Source organism: Lineus longissimus, chromosome 4 (genome assembly GCF_910592395.1).
Source record: "Lineus longissimus chromosome 4, tnLinLong1.2, whole genome shotgun sequence".
In the NCBI taxonomy this organism is placed as follows: Eukaryota; Metazoa; Nemertea; class Pilidiophora; order Heteronemertea; family Lineidae; genus Lineus; species Lineus longissimus.
The window spans coordinates 23,196,523-23,220,667 of record NC_088311.1 but is presented as its reverse complement, the minus strand read 5'-3'; the positions used below and the strand labels follow the sequence as shown (position 1 = coordinate 23,220,667).

The 24,145-nt window shown below is 42.7% G+C and overlaps 2 protein-coding genes across 6 annotated transcripts; both read right to left on the bottom strand.

The window, feature by feature from the left end:
- Positions 1–799: 799 nt before the first annotated feature.
- LOC135486922 (probable ATP-dependent RNA helicase vasa-like) lies at positions 800–16,289 on the bottom strand. Of its 5 annotated transcripts, none has more exons than XM_064770097.1 (22): positions 15,871–16,289; positions 14,767–14,798; positions 12,689–12,738; positions 12,207–12,311; positions 12,010–12,031; positions 11,704–11,753; positions 11,307–11,375; positions 10,778–10,858; positions 10,498–10,578; positions 10,134–10,214; positions 9,768–9,851; positions 9,490–9,546; positions 9,181–9,237; positions 8,045–8,161; positions 7,732–7,855; positions 7,358–7,520; positions 6,936–7,235; positions 6,307–6,616; positions 5,740–5,839; positions 5,231–5,501; positions 5,034–5,147; positions 800–4,811 (listed from the first exon to the last, which is right to left on the bottom strand). In XM_064770097.1, the coding sequence occupies exons 1-22, from the start codon at positions 15,910–15,912 to the stop codon at positions 4,665–4,667; spliced, it is 2,457 nt and encodes an 818-aa protein (XP_064626167.1). In that variant the 5' UTR covers positions 15,913–16,289; the 3' UTR covers positions 800–4,664. The 5 variants fall into 5 exon arrangements, with proteins under 5 accessions (XP_064626167.1, XP_064626168.1, XP_064626170.1 ...); XM_064770098.1 differs by having other exon boundaries at positions 9,771–9,851; XM_064770100.1 differs by lacking the exon at positions 10,134–10,214.
- Positions 16,290–18,659: 2,370 nt separating this feature from the next.
- Positions 18,660–23,032, bottom strand: LOC135486920 (ras-related protein Rab-5A-like). The gene is made up of 5 exons (XM_064770093.1): positions 22,172–23,032; positions 20,051–20,202; positions 19,794–19,922; positions 19,398–19,491; positions 18,660–19,071 (listed from the first exon to the last, which is right to left on the bottom strand). Exons 1-5 carry the CDS (start codon positions 22,341–22,343, stop codon positions 18,971–18,973), a joined length of 648 nt encoding a protein of 215 aa, XP_064626163.1. The 5' UTR covers positions 22,344–23,032; the 3' UTR covers positions 18,660–18,970.
- Positions 23,033–24,145: the final 1,113 nt, after the last annotated feature.

Here is a 24,145-nt window from a genome sequence, read left to right as displayed (position 1 = left end):
ACTTCAATTCTGTCCTACCTTATCTTTAACAAGGCTGTCCGCAGAGGAAAATCCCTATCTCTAAAATCAAGGTTGCTGCAGCCAAAATGAGGTCTCGTAAATATGAAGACTGGTTGTCAGATGAATTTTGATAAGACTGCAGGGGTGAGCACTTCCACCAGTCCTGTTGCAAATAGACTGTGGTAGGACTTCCAAGCTCAAACACAAGTTCATCATAGACACTTGCTAGCTTCCCAATAGATTTGTCCTCTCACTGTTCCATAATTCCATTAGTACCAGCCAGGTTGCATCATTGAGTTTGGTGAGGTAATCAGTGAAATGGGCATGATTTCATTTTGTAATCAGTGAATCCCCTTTGATGAAGATGTGTCTGTTTGCCACTGATCATGACCGTGATCTATCAGTCATGTAATCATTTTAGGTCAGGTAACCATCAAAATGGGATGTTGGTTGAAACAGAGACAGAAGATTCCCTTCCTATTGTATTGTTGGAACTGTCCCGATCTATCAGAAAAGTTGATCAGTTCTAAAGTCAGCCGGCCTGAACGTTTGTTTCTTGAGCTGCACCATTCCACAACCACCCCCAAGGCGGTGAGGAATGATCGAATAACCGGAGAGGATTGGCGTCCTTGGATGGAATTGCTGGCCTTACCCGACAAGGCAGATTTACGTCAAATTGGCAAAAGCCATACTGCCTGTCTGGATATGACACCTTATCATCTTGGCCAGGATGCGGTTGAAGGGCATCAGATTCATCCACTTCACAATTCTCTCTCATTAACCAACCAGACAAATGAAATTTAATACACAATAGATTTTTTTATTGTAATTTTAATGACAAATTTGAAAGATCAACAATAAAACAAGCAAGTCCCAAGGTGACTAAAGTTAGATCTGAGCCAGCAATTAAAATCAATCCTTTATGGACTAGAGGAATGCTATGAGAAGATTTTTCACTTCTTACTTCCAAGCTAAAAGAACAGAATTCACTGATCACAGAAACTGAATGGAGCACTCAGTAAAGGTAAAGGTGCTTATTATTGAGTAAATCATGCTGGTATTCCTAATAGAAAAAGAGTCATCCACTGTCCATAAAAGGCAAATTCTTGGGCTTTTGCATCTTCCATGATGCTTGTGTATCTACGTAAACCAGACCATTGAGATTTCTTGGCCTGATGAGAATTTGGAAGTTTCAACGAATGACCTAAACTCAACTCATCTATCTAAACTAGTGACTTAGTGAATGTAATGTGGCGACTACCAAAGCTGTTACAAGAACAATAGCATCATAAGAAGACATGCAGTCCCTGGTTGTTTTTGAGCAAATGTAAGGTCAATTTTAGCGATCACGAATCAACCACCTCATTAGACAAATACATTGTGTCAACCCAAGCTAGCCGCTTGAGTGCCCTCAGTGTCAATTCTGGCAGAAGGTCATATCAAATTGCTCCAACCAGGACTGTTTCGAATTGATTATTGCATAAAATGTACATATTCAGACAAAATAACAATTAGTGCCATACTTCCCAAAACCAACAGTCTCTGAAGTTTTTCGAGGGGGAAAGCTTGGTCATCGGATGCATAATGACTTATCAAACTATAAGGATTTGGCACGTGTCGCCATCGGGACTAGGCCAAGTGTTCACCCTTGGTTCAATATTTTTGCTGTTTGCGGAGATCACCAAGTGCTGATGTAAAAAATTACCAGAATTTTATGATCATTACTCTAACTTCAAATTGACAACACCAGATGTCAGGGTTGAATATCTACTCCTTGAATACTATGGCATTTGCAGTACAATATGCAGGTGTTTTGCACAAATGTCATCTTTGTTTTGTGACCAGTCTTATTGGATTGGAACGGTTGACATTGATCGTATGGTTGTCGTCATTATGTAACCAGGACACCAAACTCTCCCTCCACAACACAAACATGAACAAAATACCAAGCACAAAGGTCAGAAGTACAATACACAAGAAATACACAGGAAATACATAAAATCATACAATGAAATAACACACCTGGAAATTCAGCAAAGAACGTTTCAGCACACAGTTTGCAAACAAGTCACTGAACAGGGAAACACGACTGAAATCTGGCAAGGCCAACCAATCTGATGTCACACAAAAATTGGTCCCTTGCATATATCCAGGAGTGTCCTAGCCATTCTTTAAAGCTCACAAGAAGCTGCATAATATTTGATATTTGAAAAGGAATTCTTCACTGTACGTAACATAGATCAGGCCCACATAAATAGGGCAGCAGAGTGCACACCCACCACCCCCTAAACATCAGCCCTGGGCCGAAGCAAGGCGGCTTATTGTCATGAGGGTGCTGGGGCGATTGAAGAGGTAAAGGAAAGACAGCAAATTTGAATGGCGAGGACAACACCATTGTTTGGCAAGCATGGCACAGAGACAGCTCGAAATGCAAGTCAAGGAGTGAATAAACAATGAAATGTCTGAAGACAATCTCAAATTGGTTCTTTTACCCTACAAAACGAGTGTAAAAATTTCACTAGAAAATACAGAATGTTACCACCTCACTAAGTAGCAGCTGGTGTTTTATTGTGTATAGTTTGTATAAAAATAAATGCTTTAATAGTAAGAACACAAGTGGTGTTTTGGCCTGTGCGACAGAATACTCCTAACACGCGAGTTTATCGGTTACACATGTTGGAAGACATCATGTGCTAGCACCCCATTTGTTGTCACAGTTTCTTCAGATGATAAAACACTTATGTGCCACCGTTTCAACCACTGCACCATTAGTACCTTTGGGAAACCGGTAGCTGCTTTTAAATGCATGTTTGAGACTTTGAATTGATAAAATCAGCGATCATGAGATTAGGATCTCCATCAGCAGCAAATAGGAAAGCCTCAGATCGTAGGGAGTCATTCACATTGACTGTTCGGTTTCACCCACATCAGTCATGCATGATAATTCGCCAACAATCGAAGGCAGACTCACTTTTAAATTGTGAGATCTTTTATGCCTGCCAACACTCTCACAATATCATGTCCACCAACCACTGTCTTCTCATTTCCACCTTTTACAGCTCGAACTTGCATTACATTTCTGAACTGAACTTTGATACCATTTGCCAATGCCTACCACTTTATACTTCAGTAACGCCAAACAACAAGCCTGTTCACTCAAGGGACAAAAGTAGCTCATTTCTTCTTACACGGATAACCACCCAATGTGCTCACAGCCATACAGTCGACTTGACTCAAACCATTTTTCCTTGGGTGGATCAATGCCACTCAGGATAATGCTGTATTAGTTCAGTTGAATCTACCCATGTGATGGGCTTTGGGGGATCAGCATATCACAGACAGTCAAGTGGCAGCAGAATTTGCATATTACCAATAAAATTGCTAAAATAGAAAATATCTAAGAAGACCACCCAAACCCCATCACATGGATTCTTTTTCAAGTCCACTAGGGCCTTTGCAATGAAACCATTTCAATTAGGATCTGGGTACTTCTTAGAATTTTCTCTTTCCGAGTTTTATTCAATTTTCTCTGGTCCACAAACAGAAGTTAGAAACCCTTTCGATCACCAGAGTTCAAATTGTTCAAAGAACAAGCTCACTTCACAACCACAGACCTGACCTGGCCTTGGTGCCCATACTGCATCCTTTCAAATCAGATTGCGCTGCCCTACTAACTTCATATCGTGAAAGGTCATTTGGAAACATCTTGCTGCACAGAAACCCTAGTGACAACCGTTGTTATGGTCATTGGTTCACGTGGTACTGCCATAAACCATTGTACTGTGATACATTTCCCCACAAGCCCCTTTGGCAACACCACTCAGGTCACAAGCTGGTTGACTTTAGAAATACCTACATCTGTTCAGGGTTACTTTGTCCCTAGGAAATAACCCTGCTTCTTCTGAACCAAGACTCCATTGATTTCTGAAGTAGAAAGTGGCAGCTGTAAAGAGTTGCAGGGGACGTTATCATTTGGGTCGCCACCATTTTGGATGTCAAAATCATTGTTGTTGGCACAGAACAAAATATCAGTAAATGAAAATGAACGAGTGCCACAACTCGGGAGATTTTGGCTGCCAAAATGATGTCCCTGCTTCTCTCTCTCTAACCTTGCTCGAGTCAACAATGCAAAGGGAACCAGGGTGTTCTAACTTCACACATGCTAGTCAGTCTGACAGAGGACAGCCAGGAACTTCGCATTTGCGGAGCTCCGTTTCTCAACTTGCAAATTATCACAGAGATATTCACCACAATGGCTTCCAACAAACAATCAGAACCAGTTGATGAAATTAGAACACCTCACAAATAAGATTTCTTTCTTCTGCCAATGAATCAAAGCCAAATCTGACCAGGCTTAATATTATAGGCATGTCTTCCTGAACACTTAAGTCTGGCTGGACTCCATGTTTGACTCCAATGTTTTTCACTCAATCCGACGTCCTTACTTTTGTGTTATTATTATCTTCATTATCGTTTCAGGCATTTACGGCCCTATAAGGTCTCTGCCTCCATAGAAAACTTTATTATGTCTATAAGCAAAAGCCATAAGTCATTCCACATACAACACACAATCATTACGAATTGCTTCCATAGCAGCTCCAGAGAAAAGTGACAACAAATGAAATAGAGTCCAATAATGATCTTGACCATTCTGCTTGGATGTCCTAGTCCCATTCTTCATCGTCGTTGGTGGCGCCACCTCCGAATCCACCGCCTCCTGCACTAAATCCGACATTGCCGCCACCCCTCATTCCAGCATTGCCCCAGTCGTCATTGCCACCACCACCACCACCACCACCACCGCCGCCGCCCTGAAATGAAGAAGTTAAACTTTTAACTCTCGTCATTTTCATAAAATGAATCAAGGATCACACCAGGTTTGCGCGTTAAATATTTCTTTGAAAGGACAAGTGCAAAAGTGTGGTCTAACAGGTGGGTCAAATTTCAGATTTGGCAGTTTCATCAAATTATGCAGTCTGGACAAGTCTTGTTTGAAAATTCAAGTGTAAAGCTCTAACTAAAATTTTATGTACCCTTCCTTTCCTGACATCTTTGCCCCCAAAGGCTCCACCCATGCCAGTGAATCCCGATGTTCCAACTTCTCCTTCTGCAGCAGTTTCCAACCATGCTGGCACCTCTTGTTGGGCCTGAAACACAAAACAATATCATTATGCTCGGTACAAAGATGATGGACAGAAACATGAATTATCTGAGTGATTGTCAAACTTACGTCAGAAAGGATCTTGACCAACTGCCTTGCCACTTTGCCATCGGCATCACCCGTGAAGAAACTGGTAGCCTTGCCGATGTTGCCACAACGTCCTGTGCGACCAATTCGATGAACATAGTCTTCAATCTCAGACGGCAAGTCGTAATTAATGACATGCTTCACGTCTGGGATGTCCAAACCTCGGGCACACACTGATGTCGCGACCAGAATTGGTGCCTTGCCGGTGCGGAAGTCATTCAAGGCGTCTTCTCGCTCTCTTTGCTGACGATCACTGAAAAGTAGAGGACAGGTATGGTGAACCAAACAAAGGTTACCGCATTCTGAGAACTGTTTTGGTATTAGACAGACAGAAATAATCTGTTACCAAGTTCTGGTAGAAGGAGATTCAAAACCTGACACATCATCAGCAACAAGTCAAATGGAGGTAAAGAGCTACTTAATTTAAAAAGACACCAAGGCTGCAAACGAACCAAGAAGGGAACGCTCCCCATTCATCGCACCGTACTCACCCGTGAACACTGGTCGTAGGAAATCCTGACTGGGAAAGGTAGGAAGCTAAGAAATCAGCATTTCTCTTTGTCTCCACGAACACCAATGTTCTGTCGGTACCTATGAATAACAACAATAATTCAGTAATGATTCATACGGACTCATAAGTTATTCAAGTCAGGCAGGTATTCATCACTTGGCAGCTTAAATCAAAGAGGGAAAGACTTTTGAGTTCATGAGAGCAGTACTCACTGTAACAATTTCCACTACTCGTGTCACTCATATTTTAATCATTGATCCTTACTGAGGCCATTCATTGTGTGTTATGCGTAATTCACTTGTAAATAAACACATTCATGTTTAATCCTCGAGTTTACTCTTTCTTTGTTGTTATATAATTGGGTGGAGGTTTGGTGTAGGGTTTGCTTGTATGGAAGGTGTGATTGGAGTGAGTTGAAGCTTGAGGTTGGTGAGAGTGAGAGGACTGACTGGTATTTGCTGTGGGTTTTTACGAGTTTGAAATAAACCTGCTGTGATAAAGATACTCAAGTTGGGGTTGAGTTTGAGACCTGGATCCTTACACTCACCCGTTTCACTTATAATCTCACACAGCTTCTCCCTCTTATCATATGTATCGACCTGAACAATACTCTGGGAGACATCGGTGTTGGCACCTCCAACACGTCCAACCGTCACGAACAAGTAGTCGTTCAAGAAATCTGCAGCCAAGCGCTGGATCTCTTCGGGGAATGTAGCAGAAAACATCAACGTGTTCCTTCCCGTCTTTCCTGGCATGTCTGTTTCCTCCACTAGTTTCCGTACAGCAGGCCCGAAGCCCATGTCCAACATCCTGTCAGCTTCATCAAGAACTAAGTACTTGCATTTTGAGAAGCTTATCTGAAAAGGAGAAATGGATTGGAATATAATCTTACAAATCAAGAGACATGATCGGCAAGAACACCTCATTAAAAGCCCTGGATTGGGTTGGTATGTACACTTTTTTCAGAAGGCAACGCAGGATATCCTGGGCGCAATATTTACTTGCAAGGAATCTCAGCAAAGAAGTGAATTTTCGCATGATTGCTTGATGGATTGAAAAAGATTTGACAAGCTGACAACTATGGTTAGCACGAAGAAGGCTCATTTTTTCCACTCTAACATGCAACTACTGAAAAAAGAAATAATCCAAAGACTATATTAAGGAAATGATACTTACTACACCCCGAGTCACAAAGTCCTTAAGTCTGCCTGGTGTAGCTACTAAAATGTTGGTTCCACCTTCAACTTGTCTTATCTGGTGACCGACTGAAGTACCACCATACACGACAACAGGACGAATCACAGAATTGTGAGAGAATTTTCGGGCCTCTTTGTAAATCTGCACGACCAATTCCCTCGTTGGTGCGATCACTACACATTCTGGGGTCTGCGTCTTTGTACCAGAAATGGTGTCGAACTGGGACGCACTGCAGCCATCACGGACCATTCCGGTGATGATTGGCAGGAGGAAAGCAGCCTGAAATGCATTGCAAGGATGAGTATCGGGGAAATTTGGTGTCCTCCCGGTTTAACGATTTCCACTTCTTTACATTACAATCACCTAATCATGTCCTAGTTGATGCTCAGCTCTCAACTTACCGTCTTTCCAGAGCCAGTTTGGGCACACGCCATCACATCACGACCTTTCAGAATAATTGGAATGGCATACTTTTGGATCGGGGTAGGCTTGTGGTAGTTGGCTTTGCGAATGTTGTTCATGCAAGTTTCGTAGATACCAGAGTCCTCAAACTTCTCAATATGACTGAAACGAGAACATGAAGCTGAATGAGTGAAATGACTAAATTTGTTCAAGACTAAAGGAGTGTCATTTCTCAGTTATCAAGAGCTAGTACCTATCTCCCCTCCATCCTACAGATGAACACTCCCAAGAGAACAACACCTTCAAATGCAGAGAAAATTCTCAGGAGGACACTGCGCTCTCATTGAAATTTTGAAATAAATTGAATACCCACCCAGGTTTATCGCGTCCAGTGACTTCTACGGGAATATCATCGTACTTGGCAAAGTTGATACCCTCGCTTACTCCCTTGAACATCTCGCCTTCATCATCAGTTGGGGCAGGTGGGATGTAGAGTTCTGAAACAGACGAAAATTCTGTAAATAATCCCTCACTTATAGTCCAAGCAGGATTGTTTTCGTCTTTCCTTCCATCTTTATGTGTATAAACACAGACAAATTCCGCATTTTGAAAAGGCAAACTCTGTGTGTCAAGTTGCCGATATTATGGACCCTATTTGAAATGAAGCACCCAGACTTGGAACTTACCAGGCAATGGTTTGCCATCTTCACCCACACGAGGCTTAGGGGGCTCAGTACAGTCTTTCTTCTGATGGTCCTCACTGCCACAATTGAAGCAACCTTTGCTGGCACCAGCACCTCCGCCTTGAAAAGATGGCAAGACAATAAGATGACTGGTAAATGTAAATGGAAAGTTGGCAGACAGCACAACCGCTGCCAATTCCACACAAGATGATCTCGAAACCTATACAGAGCTAGGGCCACACACAGCCGTGACTTAAGCTGCCAAGAATTTAGCTGACCAGGTAGATGGAATCTGCCTGTGTCCTGCAGTACATTATGCACAACGATTATGAAAGTACTGTCAACCTTGACATGGACCGACTCCAAAACATCTGCCCCTCACTTGTGCAAATCTTGACAAGTTTATGTCAGCGAGCAATTTCAATATCTCAAAAAATGCCCTCACCATCATTCCATACATTTATCACTGAGTTCCGATTATACTCTTCTTAAAAGAAATTTTCGAGTTAAGTTCAGAATTAGTATGTCTGAGCAAGTTGGCTCAGCCAAGGACAGTTACTGAATAAAACCTTCAAAGTTGCACTTTTTCCAGCTTTCCATTAAAACATTCTTGGTGCTATTGGTCAATGGGACAGGACAACACGACAACACTTGGGTTAAAAACTATCTGGATGTTGAAAGCACACTGATCATGCAGCGAAATTCACCCCAAGCATGATAATGAACTTGAATAAAAGGGGAGGGGTGATGATATGTTTCCAATGCCATGCCAGCAAGTGAGCGTATTTAAAAAAAGCTCTTGCCATAAAGTGTGTAAGCATGAATAGGAAAAATAGGGTTCATATTAAGTAACAAGACAAAATCAGAAAACAAATTCGTTTGGCACTTCACAACAAAGAAAAGCTACAAAGAAATCATCACCCTGCAAAAGAACATCCACTAGAATTGTGTGAAACACAGAATCATTATCAATAGTAGCAAGCATGGATTAATCTTAAGCCATGCTTGATGGGAGGAATGCCGACTGAACTGATATGGCTACCACACCCTTAACAAAGTAAAAGCATTCAGTTACCACACGGAAAGGTACAACAACCACTGAAGCAAATTCACTGCACAGAAACTCTTCAGCAACTAACCTTCCGATGAAGAGGATTGACGACTGAATTTAAAACTCTTGGTTTTGGTTTTACGAGCTGCAAGAGCAACAGGCAAGACAATTATTGCAATCAAGCCTATCACACCGAAATGCAACTGGCGGCAAGTCCTGCCACTGTGTTGAACATGATCAATTTTACACAGACCCAAGTGATTTTTGAAGGCTTGCTCATTCCCTCAGAGAAATCGTTTCTGAAATCGGGAACATTTTCGAGGAAAGGCCTTTAATGCCACTTGTTATTTCTTCCTTTTGAAGGTTTCAGGAATGTGACTTTTTTATATCGACTCACCTTGGGGACACTCCCTCGCAAAGTGACCATCTTCTCCACATTTACGACAGCCGCTGCCTGTAATGAAAAGATGTTAAAATAAACTTAGGAAGACCTTCTTCACCACATTTGAAGCACGCTCGGCCATCCTAACAAGCAATATCTCATCAGCCAGGCACCTCTCCAGGACTTCGTAAAAAGCGCCCAGCTGACACTTGAAAAGATGCTGGTCTGTCTTACGAGTTTAGGCGGGGATGTTTCACTAATGTTTCACCACACTTGGTTCTTTCCATACTTACCACCACCACCACCACCACCAGAGCCAGCACTTGGGCAATCTCTTGAAATGTGGCCAGCCTCTCCACATTTATAACATGATCGGTCTGAAATAGTAAAAGATGTTTAACACATGGATGCTTGGTTTCTGTTTTCCACAAAGTCCGCAAGAGTTGGCTAAAGTATGTTATGTTCAGCAATGACAACAACAACAACGACTCACTATACTTGGTGTTCCACATACATGATGTTATTCTAAACCTTTTTTGCAAAGCAAGCACAGGGCACAGTGTACAATCGCTTCCGAGGTGGACCCTTGAAATGGCCAGCGTTGTTTACGACATGTCCCATAAAGTACTCCACTGGTATGTCACCGAGATAGTACTCACCACCACCACCACCACCGGAGCCAGCACTTGGGCAATCTCTTGAAATGTGGCCAGCCTCTCCACATTTATAACATGATCGGTCTGAAATAGTAAAAGATGTTTAACACATGGATGCTTGGTTTCTGTTTTCCACCAAGTCCGCAAGAGGTGGCTAAAGTATGTTATGTTCAGCAATGACAACAACTACGACTGACTATACTTGGTGTTCCACATACATGATGTTATTCTAAACCTTTTTTGCAAAGCAAGCACATGGCACAGTGTACAATCGCTTCCGAGGTGGACCCTTGAAATGGCCAGCGTTGTTTACGGCATGTCCCATAAAGTACTCCACGCACTGGTATGTCACCGAGATAGTACTCACCACCACCACCACCACCGGAGCCAGCACTTGGGCAATCTCTTGAAATGTGGCCAGCCTCTCCACATTTATAACATGATCGGTCTGAAATAGTAAAAGATGTTTAACACATGGATGATTGGTTTCTGTTTTCCACCAAGTCCGCAAGAGTTGGCTAAAGTATGTTATGTTCAGCAATGACAAGAACAACAACGACTCCGAGGTGAACCCTTGAAATGGCCAGCGTTGTTTACGGCATGTCCCATAAAGTACTCCACTGGTATGTCACCGAGATAGTACTCACCACCACCACCACCACCAGAGCCAGCACTTGGGCATTCTCTTGACATATGACCTGTCTCCCCACACTTGAAACACGACCGGTCTGAAAGGAATAACAATTTTCATCAAACAACGTTCAACTGCCCTTATTCAAGCGACATGAACCAGCACTAACTTCCAATTCTTGATAGACCATGTGAGCAAAGAGTATGAGCAGAGAGGATGGCATTGGCATAATAATCATCCAGCAAGAGGAAAGTCACATGCGTACCTTATGGGCAGGGGGATCAGCTGAAACAGTCTCTGCTCAAGTATAACACATAACATCATTGGTAAACAAACTGGAAGCCCCCCCCCCCAAAACAAATTTGCTTACAATCCTGAGAAGTTTCACTTGCATTCCAGATTCAAGAAAATGAAAATACTCCAAAGCAATGGGAAGTAGTTGTTCTCTTTCCCACATTAAACGATAGAGCTAAATCAATCCGATACTGACCAGCTACCGGCGTCAAAATATCTTTATTGACAAAGCCATGACGTAAAACACTCACCGCCACCGCCACCTTTTGGACATTCTCTGGACATATGACCAGTGTCTCCACACTTGAAACATGAACGGTCTGAAATGCGAGACAAAACAATCAATAAGTAACGTTGTGCAGGGCCGATTCATTCAATGAAGACTTTTCCCTAAATAAACCATACTCCTCTCTAAAGACCAACATCGCGTCACCCTCAAGAGACATACTTCTTTGTTGCCTTAAGAAATGTTGGCTTGACAGCTACGCAATGCACCACCACAGGCCCAAGTGGCAGTTTTCACATGTTGATTTTATTTTGCTCATTAACTTAGTAATATTAGGCTCCAGAGAATTTCACTCAATTCATCTCTTTTCATGGACTGCCCAAAATGGCAGGAAGTGTGGAGGCTGGACTGCCGGCACTTACCTCCTCCACCGCCACCAAATGACTTGCTCTTGCCACCGAAGCCTCCACCCCTGAATCGGACAAGAGAAGAAATTAAATGTACAGCATTATCATAGGTTTCATGCCACAGAGAAAAGATCGAGCAAACTAATGAACACATTTTATTTCATTGATGGGAGATCGCAATGTCAAGACGATGCAACATTGGGAATGCCACTCACAGCCATTTCAAAATTACTTGTCCTCGAGCATTTGAAAACAATGGCAACACAAGACTGCATCGTTTATCGCCATAAAGTGAACACCCTCATACTGAACATCGCTTACCTTGGTGCATCGTCGCCGAACCCTGAAACCACGAGCAAAATGAGATGTGAAAGGAGTTTGCACACAACTCACTGCAAATATGCTACTATTGACACTGACAGCATACCAGAAGATACCAAATGGCAGTTTATCGCAATCCAACATGTTGTAAATCACCATCGGAATTGGGAAATGCAAAATCATAATCGATTACATACCTCCGCCAAAGCCAAAACTAGACTTGTTTTCCTTATTTCCTTCATCCCAGTCATCGTCATTGTTGTTTGCACTGAAAGTGAAACCATTCGTTTTCCCACCAAAGCCTGAAGAAAACAAAATACATGAGATTACGATTGTTCCTCGATGCAATGGTGGGATGCGAATGGGACTGGGTTCTATAGACTACATCACACACGCCAATATACAATGTAAGCCTTTATTTTTGCTAGCAAATGCACATGTTGGTCTAGAAGTAGGCCACAACAAAAGACCAGGCGAAGTAGAAGCCAAAACAAACTTGGTGTGTAGGGGCCTATTGACCTTATTCTATCCAATAACAACATGGGAAATCTTTGGGTTTGCATCACCGATATCAATTTTTTAACGCTTATAATAATCATAGACACTTGTTACACCTCCATTGTCTCTTTTTGGACAGTCTTATCAGTTTTTAGTGTATAGTAGTAACCAATTCACTTACCAGGCTTTTTGTCTGTGTTGGAATCTGAAAAGCCCATTCCTCGTCCCCACCTGAAAGAGTGATAAATGCGTCATGTGAAGTCCAGAACAAGGAAATCGGTTTCAAAATTTGCCTTCTTGTGCAGCCATTTGGCTGAATCATAGAAATTTTCCTTGCAGGACAAAACAGTATGAGGGGGTCCACCTAATGTGCGTCCGGAACTCTGTTTGCGCGTCCGGAGCGCGTCCGGAAGAGAAAGTGCGCGTCCGGAACAATTTCCTATGTAAATATGAACCTATTGTTGCATTCGATGGCTTAAATAGCATTTTAATTCCATGTAGAGAAAATAAAATTGAAAAAAATCTTTTTGGTGACTTGTATTTTACAATTTTCAGCAAGGTGGTTAATTACTAATGCCATACTCATATCCTAACTTCCTTACGCGCCTTCTCCTGTTGTGGTCGTCTAAGTCGGTATGAGTTTGTCTTTGCGTGCCGTGGGATAAGGGGCAATAGCAATTATTGTGAAGCCAATTTGCGCTAATATGTAAAGTCAAGGACTTAGTGAGCCCCCCTTTAGGTCGGGGGAGCTCCCCCGAACCCCCCTATGAGCATATGTTAAGTGCAAGCTCTAACAACTACAGCTGTTACAATGGGGGGACACCCCCCAAACCCCCCTCCGTCGACATAGGTTTTTACCAGTGCGTTGGGGGGAAGCTCCCCCCAAACCCCCCCCCCGGTGGACAGTCAACTAGCCCTTCTGTGTCATACTGCTGGAGGGGGGGTGCGATGGGACCATCCATATAGTTCCTTCCGACACATTTTTGTTTTGGTAATGTAATACATTGTGATTGTCCTTATTCACGGGAATCGGGCGTTTCCAGTGATATACGACACAAATAGGTTGTCCTCATGCATTCACTTTGGAAACGCATTTTAAAATAGATGTTACGTCCTGTTAATGGGGCACGTCATCATCGCGTACATTTGGGAAAAACTCCCTAACGAGACCGGAGCAGACGGCTGAAAGTAGTTTACTTATTGGCCGCTAGGGTGCAGAATGTCGCTCACCCGAATTTTTCACGCAACTTTTGCTAAATAGAGCTAGTTCTAGTTTGTGATTCATTTTGATACTTCAGATTTGGGCAGAAGACCAATATAACTTAGTCGTCAGTGTGGTTTTAAGCTGGAAAAACGTATTTGTTTTTCTTAAAGTGCCTTTTTTGGACGGGTGTGTGCGATTGTTTTGTTTTTATGTCACGTGACCTCGATCATGTCGACACAAAATTGAAATAAACCACCCTTTTCTGTCATTATTTAGGACGGATATTTCTCTAATAAAAATATTAATATAATTGGCCAATTTCTTAGGCATATGATGTAGCGAATTCCCATGAAGATTTAAATTAATTTCAACCAATGGGATAGCAACCACCACCGGAAGATCGCGGAGAAATCGGTAAACTCAACGGAGTTAATTCAGAAAAATACCAAAAAAAATTGTTTGTAGGATATACAATCTCTCTTTATTTCTCATCATTCATTTACATTATCTACTCCCGCACACACGTGTATCTTAAGAGCCCCTCCTAAGAGGGGGGCTTATTAGGGGGGAGGGGAGGGGATCGAGGGGGGCGGGGGAAGGGGGTCAACAAAATTCATTCCATGTGCTGAGACACCAGATACCAGTCTAATCCATTACAACACGGCTACTATCGAAATTCTGCAACTGCAACAACAATTTGTTGAGGAGAAACGTCAGTAAACTGGGATTTGATGGCTGTGTAACACCCAAATCACCCCGCTGAAAATTGTAAAATACAAAGTCACCAAGGAGATTTTTTCCAATTTTATTTTCTCTACATGGAATTAAAATGCTATTTAAGCCATCTAATGCAACATTAGGTTCATATTTACATAGGAAATTGTTCCGGACGCGCACTTTCTCTTCCGGACGCGCTCCGGACGCACAAATTGTTCCGGACGCGCATTAGGTAGACCGGTATGAGGCATTAGGAATATAGCCCCCATATCTACAGTTCAGCCAACGCCTGAAATTGAAATACTAACAGATTAGCAATATGTCGAGATTGTACTTACCCACGGCCAGATCCTGCTGTCAAGCCACCACCCTAAAAACAAAAAAACGACCAAATAGAAATACGATAATGATATCATAAATTGACTGTTCATCCCGTCGTCCCCGGCCATCTGGAATAGCTGGGCCTATGTTGAAAATTCGTTGTCCATACCACCCACCTGGGTCCACCTAATGTGCGTCCAGAACTCTGTTTGCGCATCCGGAGCGCGTCCGGAAGAGAAAGTGCGCGTCCGGAACAATTTCCTATGTAAATATGAACCTATTGTTGCATTAGATGGCTTAAATAGCATTTTAATTCCATATACAGAAAATAAAATTGCAAAAAATCTTTTTGGTGACTTTGTATTTTACAATTTTCAGCGAGGTGGTTAATTACTAATGCCATACTCATATCCCAACTTCTTTGCGCGCCTTCTGTTGTGGTCGTCTAAGTCGGTATGAGTTTGTCTGGGATTTGATGGCTGTGTAACCTCCAAATCACTCCGCTGAAAATTGTAAAATACAAAGTCACCAAGGAGATTTTTTCCAATTTTATTTTCTCTACATGGAATTAAAATGCTATTTAAGCCATCTAATGCAACATTAGGTTCATATTGACATAGGAAATTGTTCCGGACGCGCACTTTCTCTTCCGGACGCACAAATTGTTCCGGACGCGCATTAGGTAGACCGCCACCCACCTTGTCAAAATGTTACAGGCTAAATGGAAGCAGAAATCAGAACCTACTGCCTACTCAGTGAGGGTATTTCGGACAGGTGCCACATGTCCTATCCTACTGCGCTCTGTACTCTTAGTCTTACTCCACTCGAGATGTCACAAGCTAGGTGGAGTGACGACAGGGCTAAAATTAGGCCTACACGGTAAAAAAATGCACGACACATTTCACACGTGGGTCATGGGCTGCGTGGGGCAGCGCACGAACACGCCAAGTAAGGCGTACGGCAACGTGGCGCTACGGTATACTAGGCCTAGGCCTATAGTCTAGTACTAGTACTAGTAGTGCAGCCGCTCGGCCCCGGCCCAGTGGCAGTGATGAGTGAGCTGTTATTGTTAAGTTGAAAATGTTGCTGTGCTGTCAGTGTCAGGCCATCTATTCACTTACAAATGATGTCGTGGTTCCACCTTCATCCCAGTTGTCAGACATTGTGAAAGAATATATTTGACAGACCTCACGAACAATGAAAATTAATTAAGTACACACGTGGTTTTGCTGTGTAAAACCGTCAAGTCAACATGCACTGAGACCGAGTAGTCAGTGTTTTCAAGCTTTTTTAGAGACTTCTTCGACAAGTCGATCTGTGCCTATATCGCTGCCAAAAACCGTTTATAAAATCGGTGTTCACTCTTTAGAGTATATAAAATGAATGGGATCGAGATTTTATCTTTTTTGATGGCAAAGACGATAGAGGATCAACTAATGACGACCGACACAAGTGAAATGGGCACGTGCAGGGATTGATGGGCCTTGCTGCAACCAATTTCATTAGAAATCAATACGCGCCTCAATCCGCGTGTTTCGCGGTAAAATAACTGTGGCGTATTTTTTTAATCCAGAAATTGGAGAAAGAACATTTTGTAACAAAAACCTCATATTTATCAAGACTAGTGAATTATAACTCAAATTTATGCAAAACGCAAAATTATCAACGTGCACTATTTTTAGCGTTTCAATCTACCGGACTTCGGTCCGTCTGTCGAATTATACATGCACCCGTTGAAATTCTCTCATAGGTCTCGTTAGGGAGTTTTTCCCAAATGTACGCGATGATGACGTGCCCCATTAACAGGACGTAACATCTATTTTGAAACGCGTTTCCAAAGTGAATGCATGTGGACAACCCATTAGTGTCGTATATCACTGGAAACGCCCGATTCCCCTGATTCTGCAGGATGTTAAATCGGGCATTTTATTTCTTTAAATAAATCATCAGCATCGCATTTGCTCCTAGCTCTGTTCACCATCCCAAATGCCAATTGGGCCGGACAATCACGAAAAAACCCAAATATTATACATTTCTTTCTGAATAATTCTTACAGTGACCATTCCCCCGTGAGAGACAGTTACTTATGCTACACAAAAATCAAAAAAAATCGAGGGTCAACCATTGAAACTTTGAGACATGTTGAATTTTGCACAAATCAGCGAAAAACGCACCAACTGGCACTGGACGGCATTTCAACACGGGGCCGACGCACATCCCAAGTTCAGTGTACACATACGTCGGTAACAACAGTAAAATGCGTAGTTTCTTGTTAGCCGCCTATTGAGTAGCGCTCTAATGAGACCATAGGTCTCATTAGGGAGGGTTTTTTTATTCATGCGCCCCCCCCCCCCCCCGGCGGCTAACAAGAAACTACGCATTTTACTGTTGTTGCCGACGTATGTGTACACTGAACTTGGGATGTGCGTCGGCCCCGTGTTGAAATGCCGTCCAGTCCAGTGCCAGTTGGTGCGTTTTTCGCTGATTTGTGCAAAATTCAACATATCTCAAAAGTTCAATGATTGACCCTCGTTTTTTTTTAAAATTTTGTGTAGCGTAACCAACTCGGGAACCAACTGTCTTTCATCTCATGGAAGAACAGTCACTGTAAGAATTATTCAGGAAGAAATGTACAATATTTGGGTTTTTTCGTGATTGTCCGGAAAATACGATGTCTCTGATTGGTTAAAGAAGTGCGCCGCGAAGGTCTCCCGCGAAATTTGCATAAGTCCCCCGCAAATCGTGCAGAAGACTCCCGCGAAAATACCTCTGCCGCAAAATTCAAACCGTCCTTGGCTCCTGATTGGTTTAAATTGGGTCACGCGGCGAGATTTTTACGGCGCATTCTTTTGCGGCGGGTTTTTAGCGGGGCATTGTTGCGGCGCATCATTGCGGGAGGCCTTTGCGCGCAAGTAATTAATCGGCCGATATATTCTGATTTATGTCCCCTCCCGCCTACCATACACGTGCCCATTTCACTTGTGTCGGTCGTCATTAGTTGATCCTCCATCGTCTTTGCCATCAAAAAAGATAAAATCTCGATCCCATTCATTTTATATACTCTAAAGAGTGAACACCGATTTCATAAACGGTTGTTGGCAGCGATATAGACACAGATCGACTTGTCGAAGAAGTCTCTAAAAAAGCTTGAAAACACTGGTACTGCTGAGAGCTGTACTAACTACTCAGTGCATGTTGACTTGACGGTTTTACACAGCACAACCACGTGTGTACTTAATTAATTTTCATTGTTCGTGAGGTCTGTCAAATAAATTCTTTCACAATGTCTGACAACTGGGATGAAGGTGGAACCACGACATCATTTGTAAGTGAATAGACGGCCTGACACTGACAGCACAGCAACATTTTCAACAGCCCACTGCCACTGGGCGGCAAGAAAAGCCACATAATCCAGACTCTTTTGGGGGGGGGGGGTCGAACAAATTATTCCCAGTAGTTGGAATCTTCGATTCATTTGCTTGTCAACCAAAACAGCATGAAATGTGAGAGAAATAGAAAGCGATTCCCTGTCTTGTGGTGGATTGGCGCTGTTGCCAGGGAGGCGACGCGTCATCTGGGCACGCGCGCGTGACGCTTTGACGTAACGTCATGGCAACCTTTCTGATGACGTCACAAAGATGCCTTTCAATATGTTTCGATGGACATTCTTCTTCTTTTGTGAATGACTACTAATATTCAAGTATGTTGAAGTTTAGATATCAGCAGTAGCAGGCTGACAACGGGTGATCATGAAAACCTCCTCGAAGCCTTAGCTTGCCGGCAACAGTCAAACGAAGGTAAAGCATTATTTGGATAATTAGAAAATGCCCTATACCCCTCCCGCCCCAAATAGTAAATTGGCGCTTTCGAGCATGAACCAAGTGATTAAATAAGGAACAATATTTTGAAGAAGAAATAGTTTATTTACAAAATATTTACATCTAACTGACTGGAACTGCCAAGTCAAGACAGCAATTTTGTTTTTGCGTCCAGCGGCTGATCTGAAAAGTCAGCTCGAAGGTCATTTTTCGGAAAAACTGTGCATATCCCTTTCAAGGCTTAAACCACTGAGTATTTAGATTCGTGCTCGTTGGAATCAAACTGCTTCAGAACAAGGCCACTCAGTGAAATATCTACAGTATGAAAACCGTATTCAAAGGAGCTGTACAAGATGTGAATGCAGGACCGTATCAAGAGTTAACACACAATTTAAACCTCTCGTCAGCAGCAACCCTCTTTTCTGTCTTCCGAACCATCGGGATTCAAGCGCCGCCTCCGATCCGACTGCTCTTGGGATGATACCCCCTTGGGCATTTTTCGTGCTGTGGAGAGAACGGAACTTAATTCATACGGCAGTTGGTGTCATAAGTCTAATAAGTCAAATAACCATAAATTAGCCAAACTTATGATAACAATAATTGAACATGTGTACATGACTTATTTGGCCGTCTGGGGGCCCTTTATTTCAGCAATCGCACAAGGAATACTAGCATACCAAGTAAATCATCAGAGCAACCAAATATCATATCACCTTAGAGTAACCAGTCTGATTACTCTAAGATATCACCCAACATCTTTTAGAGAACTTGTAGGCCGGTGTCCCCGGTATTGACTATTGTCTGATCCAAACAACAAATGATCACCCTACCTATTTGTAAGAATATGTCGCTGACATTTTGTCCTGTTTTCGCAGATGTTTCTCTGAAGATAAAACCATTATCTTCTGCATATGATCTAGCTTCCTGGAAATAGAGATAAAAATGGTAGCCATTATCCAACAATTTCTGAAAAATACTACGCCGAGAATTTCGCCGTATGTCGAGCGCTAGTTTATACGGCGGTGGTCACCAAGGAACGGACATTAAAGTGGGAGCACCCGGGTTGTTATATGATGACGGATTAAGGTATGGTTCTATAGAGACCCAAAATCTTCACCGCAGATATTAAAAATGCATAATAAAATCCTTTCTCTCAGGACACTCTATCCCTGCTACACTTAAAACTGTTACATCGGCATCTGCCAAACCCAATGAAATTGACCAACCTCAAATGCGACTGATCGCCTGTTCTCTAAGTCCGCCTTGTTTCCAGCCAATGCTATGACGGTTGCTGTCGTTGGGTTGCCTTGTTTTTTAAGCTCGCTCACCCAAGCCTTGGCACGTAAAAATGAATCCTGGAATGGAAGAAAGAGAGTGTCAGTGCCGGGCTTAGATGTGGAAGAGAACACCAGACTCCGACAGTTTTAGGCCTTGTTTGTGACCCGTTGCAATAAAATTAATGTACGTCATTACGTTCACGTACCTTTTCCGTTATATCATACACAATGACAGCTGCTTGTGCGCCTCTGTAGTACATGGGTGCGAGGCTGTGGTAGCGTTCCTGTCCCGCTGTATCCCATATCTCAAACTTCATCTCTTGATCATCCACGGATACGGTCTGGGCGGAGAACGCAGCTGAAAGAATACAGTGGTCATACTCTTATCATGAAGATGTGAAAGGATTTCTGTCACAAGAAAAGAAAGCGGCCATGAGACCAAATACATGCACTGGGTGTTTTGTGGGATCTAAGGCAATACGTGGACGCTGATGTTTCTCTGGTCGGGAAAAAAAGTGTAGTGTTTTGAAATTTCTTCCACAAACCCGTTTACGTAAACGCTTACGTAAAAGTTATAGAATCTAAACCTCACTACAAAGTCAACTAAATCACAAGGTGCACACCCGCTCTGTCCTGCAGCTCAGGGCCTGTCTGTTCATCAATTCATATAATGTTTACAGGTGTTTGTATATAAAAGTATTGTTTATGGTTCACCTGGCTAAGTTCCAATTCATTGTTTAGAATCTCCTATGATCCATCTCGCATGTTAAAAATGCTATAGCATGATGCCTGAGCAGAAATCCCCCTTACAAGCAGCCTAACATCAACTTCGGTGACAAGAGTTAGGCCTGGAAGAATTTCCTAGCCCAAGGTCTTTAGAGTCGCAGAACCCTACGAGCAGCAAAATATTGCCCATATCCCTTCAAGCAGTGAGACACTACTCGGGGAACGAGTGTGTATGGCACGATTGGGGATCAGAATATATTTCAAAACAGTTTTAAATTCCCATGGTTTACATTTTGGACATTTTGATATATTCTTGTAATGATACCTCTTCTATGATATGATATTTAGAAGTATATCAGAGAATATTTCATTGTAGATATATCAAAGAAATTTCTCATGTATCTAGATTTGAAAAGTTACATTGTCTTCATAAATAATCTCGCAACACAAATCAGCTAAGGCCGTTTGTTCGCCATAAATCAATTATCTTTCTTATGTATCCAGATTTCGAAGATTTTGTGGGTTGTTTCACTGAAGATGACTACCATTGCACCCTGGTGGAAGTCTCCGGGGAAACTTGACCCCCAGTCAGAGTACTGGTGTCAGAAAAAGATCTGGCGTACCATGAAAAACTCTGACTGCAATTCTAAAGGCTGGGTCCACTTCAAAAGGCCGTCATGACCCTTTGTCCCCAGCCGTCACCTTTGTCCCCAGGATATTCTTCATATTATGACAGGTCAACCAGTTTAAAATATACCTCGTGACCAACAAGTGTTAATGAATTGGGGACGGCCTAAAGCCCGCAGCACACTAGCCGCCAACTTCGGCATTCACTGGCGTTTTTTGCCGCAAGAGTCCTGAACGCCTGAAAAATCCCTAGTCTGCTACGAACGGCGTCGGCAAACGCGACTTGCCGCCACTAAACGCCAAATATCTACCATGTTTGATTTTTGACGCGTGTCGCCGCGTTTGAACGCAAGAAGAAGCCAGGTGTGCTACGGATTGCCGCCTGAGTTGGCGTCGGCGGCGAGGCTATGGCCAATCAGCTTGCGTCTTGATGTCACATGATTTCGCGCTGCATGGCCCAGGATGGGTTAATGTGGCGGAAAAGACGCTACTGGACGCCAATTCTGGGTAGGTGTGCTCTGACCGGGATCCACTGGCCGCGAACTTTGGCGTCGAGAGGCGTCAGCCGAACGCTTCTTGTCGCCAAAGTTGGCGGCTAGTGTGCTGCGGGCTTAAAGGCAATGTTTCAAGTCTTCACGTGCACTTGACACATTTGGGCCCAGCTGATGATTCACTCATCACATAATTACGTCTAGGCAAACAGTGACGCAAGTTTTATAGTCCATTAGTCCACAAGTTCATTCGTAACATCTCAATTCGATTAGGTGGTTAAATGTTATCCATTTTGACACGATCCTGACTCTCATGGTCTTATAATCCCTTTTTATTAAGAAAACTGGAGGAGAAGCTGTGCAAGAATGGTCTCGAAGCCAAAACACAAACTGATACAAGTAAAAACGTTTTTGCCGAGTTATTAATCTACTAAAACAGTTGTACTGAACCGTCAAAATGCATACTGATTATATAGAACTCACCACCAATGGTACTCTCCAGCCTATCGAAGAACTTTCCCTCGACGAACCTCAGAACAAAACTTGTCTTGCCTACCGCAGCCTCACCAAGCAGGACGATACGGAATTGCTGAAGACATCCCCCCTTGGGCTGGGGGCGATGGGAAGTTGAAGGGGACCCACGTGACCCACTCATTCATCCAAAATGCAGCCTTCGAAGGGAAAAAAACAAGACTCTCCACGAAAATGCCGACAATATTATGCTCGTTGGACTTATCTTGTGGCAAAATGGTAATCATGACCCAGTATGCCATGTTCCAGTTTTGATGACATGATCTGGCCCATGAATCATAATGTGAAATAGGACTATGATTCAAAAGGCCTAGAATTACATTCATTACAATGCTATTGACAATGATTTATACCTCGTAGGCCCTATATCTTATCGATAGAAGTGACACCATGCAATACAAATTCACTGTGATGGCCCGGCTGAGTTCGCAGCAAATAATGGGCATGTTTTATAATACGTATCAGCATTCTCCAGCCACGTGGAAGCGGAACATGTCTTCAATATCTCAACAAAAGTACCATGATGTCATCATACGTGCGTCGAAAGAACCAGACGACACATTTGCTAAAAAGGCTAATCGTCTGCCCTGCAAATGATAATAGACGAATTAGGTTATTATATAGAGTAGTCATTAATCTATCCTACTAAACTCTCGGATTGCTTCTCGTCATCGCGTCGTTCTTCTATCAGTGAGAATATTGAAAATGATATTGCGCCAAAGATAAAAAAGGAGCAACGTTCATAAAAAAAAGTTAGTGTTAGTTACTCCAGCTTGGTAGATGGCCGTACACTAGAGTATTCTCCAGCATCAGCGGTTGTCACTGCTTTCTCCAATGTCGAGGGTTGGAGATTGGAAAACAACACTCGATTTGTCAAGTAGGCGGACTTTTTTGGCCAAAAAAGCTATTTTTCGGCACTGAGAGCGCTGTCGGCTGCCGGGGGTGGAACAAAAGAGGCCATCATCTCGTATAATGCAATTTCTTTTAAAACGCATCAGTTGTTTTGCTAATGGTGATGCTGCCACTTGCTTACGATCTAGTGTCGATGGGCATGATGGATGAATAATTAATTGATTTTGAATTAGAAAGTTCACGAATATAAACAAGCCGTGACTTATCAATTAATTAAGTTGACACAATATGGAACGGTAGTGATATATCAAAATCAAAATAATGAAATAGAGACTGGTAAAATCAACAGGAATTACGCTTCATTCAGAGAGGGGGCTGTTCCATGAATGATTGAATCACAGTCCCCCTAGAAAAGACCGTGCATTGCTGTTCAATGATGATTTGATGTCCATGGCTACAAAGCAAGTTACCTTTGGTTCCGATCTGGAGGTAGTGGTTGTCTCACCAAAAACCACGAGAGTGAAGCAAAAATGTAGGCCGAAATCGAGGCGGTAGCCAAGGTGTTGGGTGAAATGACAGCTCCTTTCGAGCGGTGTTTGGTGAGACGACCACTACCTCCAGTTCGGTATCATTTCGGTATCACGTCGTAGTCGCGTACAGCCCAACAAAAGCATCGCTTGCATCTCCAACACGCAAATCATCCGCACACCATTCGTAAATGATACGTACCTCTTTTTCTTTTTACCAGAACGAAATCCGTCATAACGGCAAGGAAAATGCAATACTTAAAAAAGACTTGCAAACTATTTTTTACCGACGTTTCTTATTTGTTTCCTTACGTTGGAAAGGTCTCACCATTTTGAATCAGGAACCACGCGACGAGGACAAATTGAACCAGTTCACATACTGCACATTATCATTTTGGACACAAATTTCCAACCGAAAAAAATACACTGCTGATGAAACCTTTTTCAACCGAGGAATTAAGAAGGGTTGACCATAGGTACCACCATTTTGGCTAGAACTTGAAATCCAAAAGATTTTTTTTCATTGATGGGGAGGTCTCCTTTTTGT

Coding starts and splice junctions, on each gene's coding strand:
- LOC135486920 (XM_064770093.1), bottom strand. CDS start 22,343: ATGAGTGGGTCACGTGGGTCCCCTTCAACTTCCCATCGCCCCCAGCCC. Junction 19,923..20,050: donor TGTATGATATAACGGAAAAG/GTACGTGAACGT, acceptor CTTCCATTCCAG/GATTCATTTTTACGTGCCAA. Junction 19,072..19,397: donor CGACATATTCTTACAAATAG/GTAGGGTGATCA, acceptor TTCTCTCCACAG/CACGAAAAATGCCCAAGGGG.
- LOC135486922 (XM_064770097.1), bottom strand. CDS start 15,912: ATGTCTGACAACTGGGATGAAGGTGGAACCACGACATCATTT. Junction 12,739..14,766: donor ACAGCAGGATCTGGCCGTGG/GTAAGTACAATC, acceptor TCACTCTTTCAG/GTGGGGACGAGGAATGGGCT. Junction 7,236..7,357: donor AAACTGGCTCTGGAAAGACG/GTAAGTTGAGAG, acceptor AATGCATTTCAG/GCTGCTTTCCTCCTGCCAAT.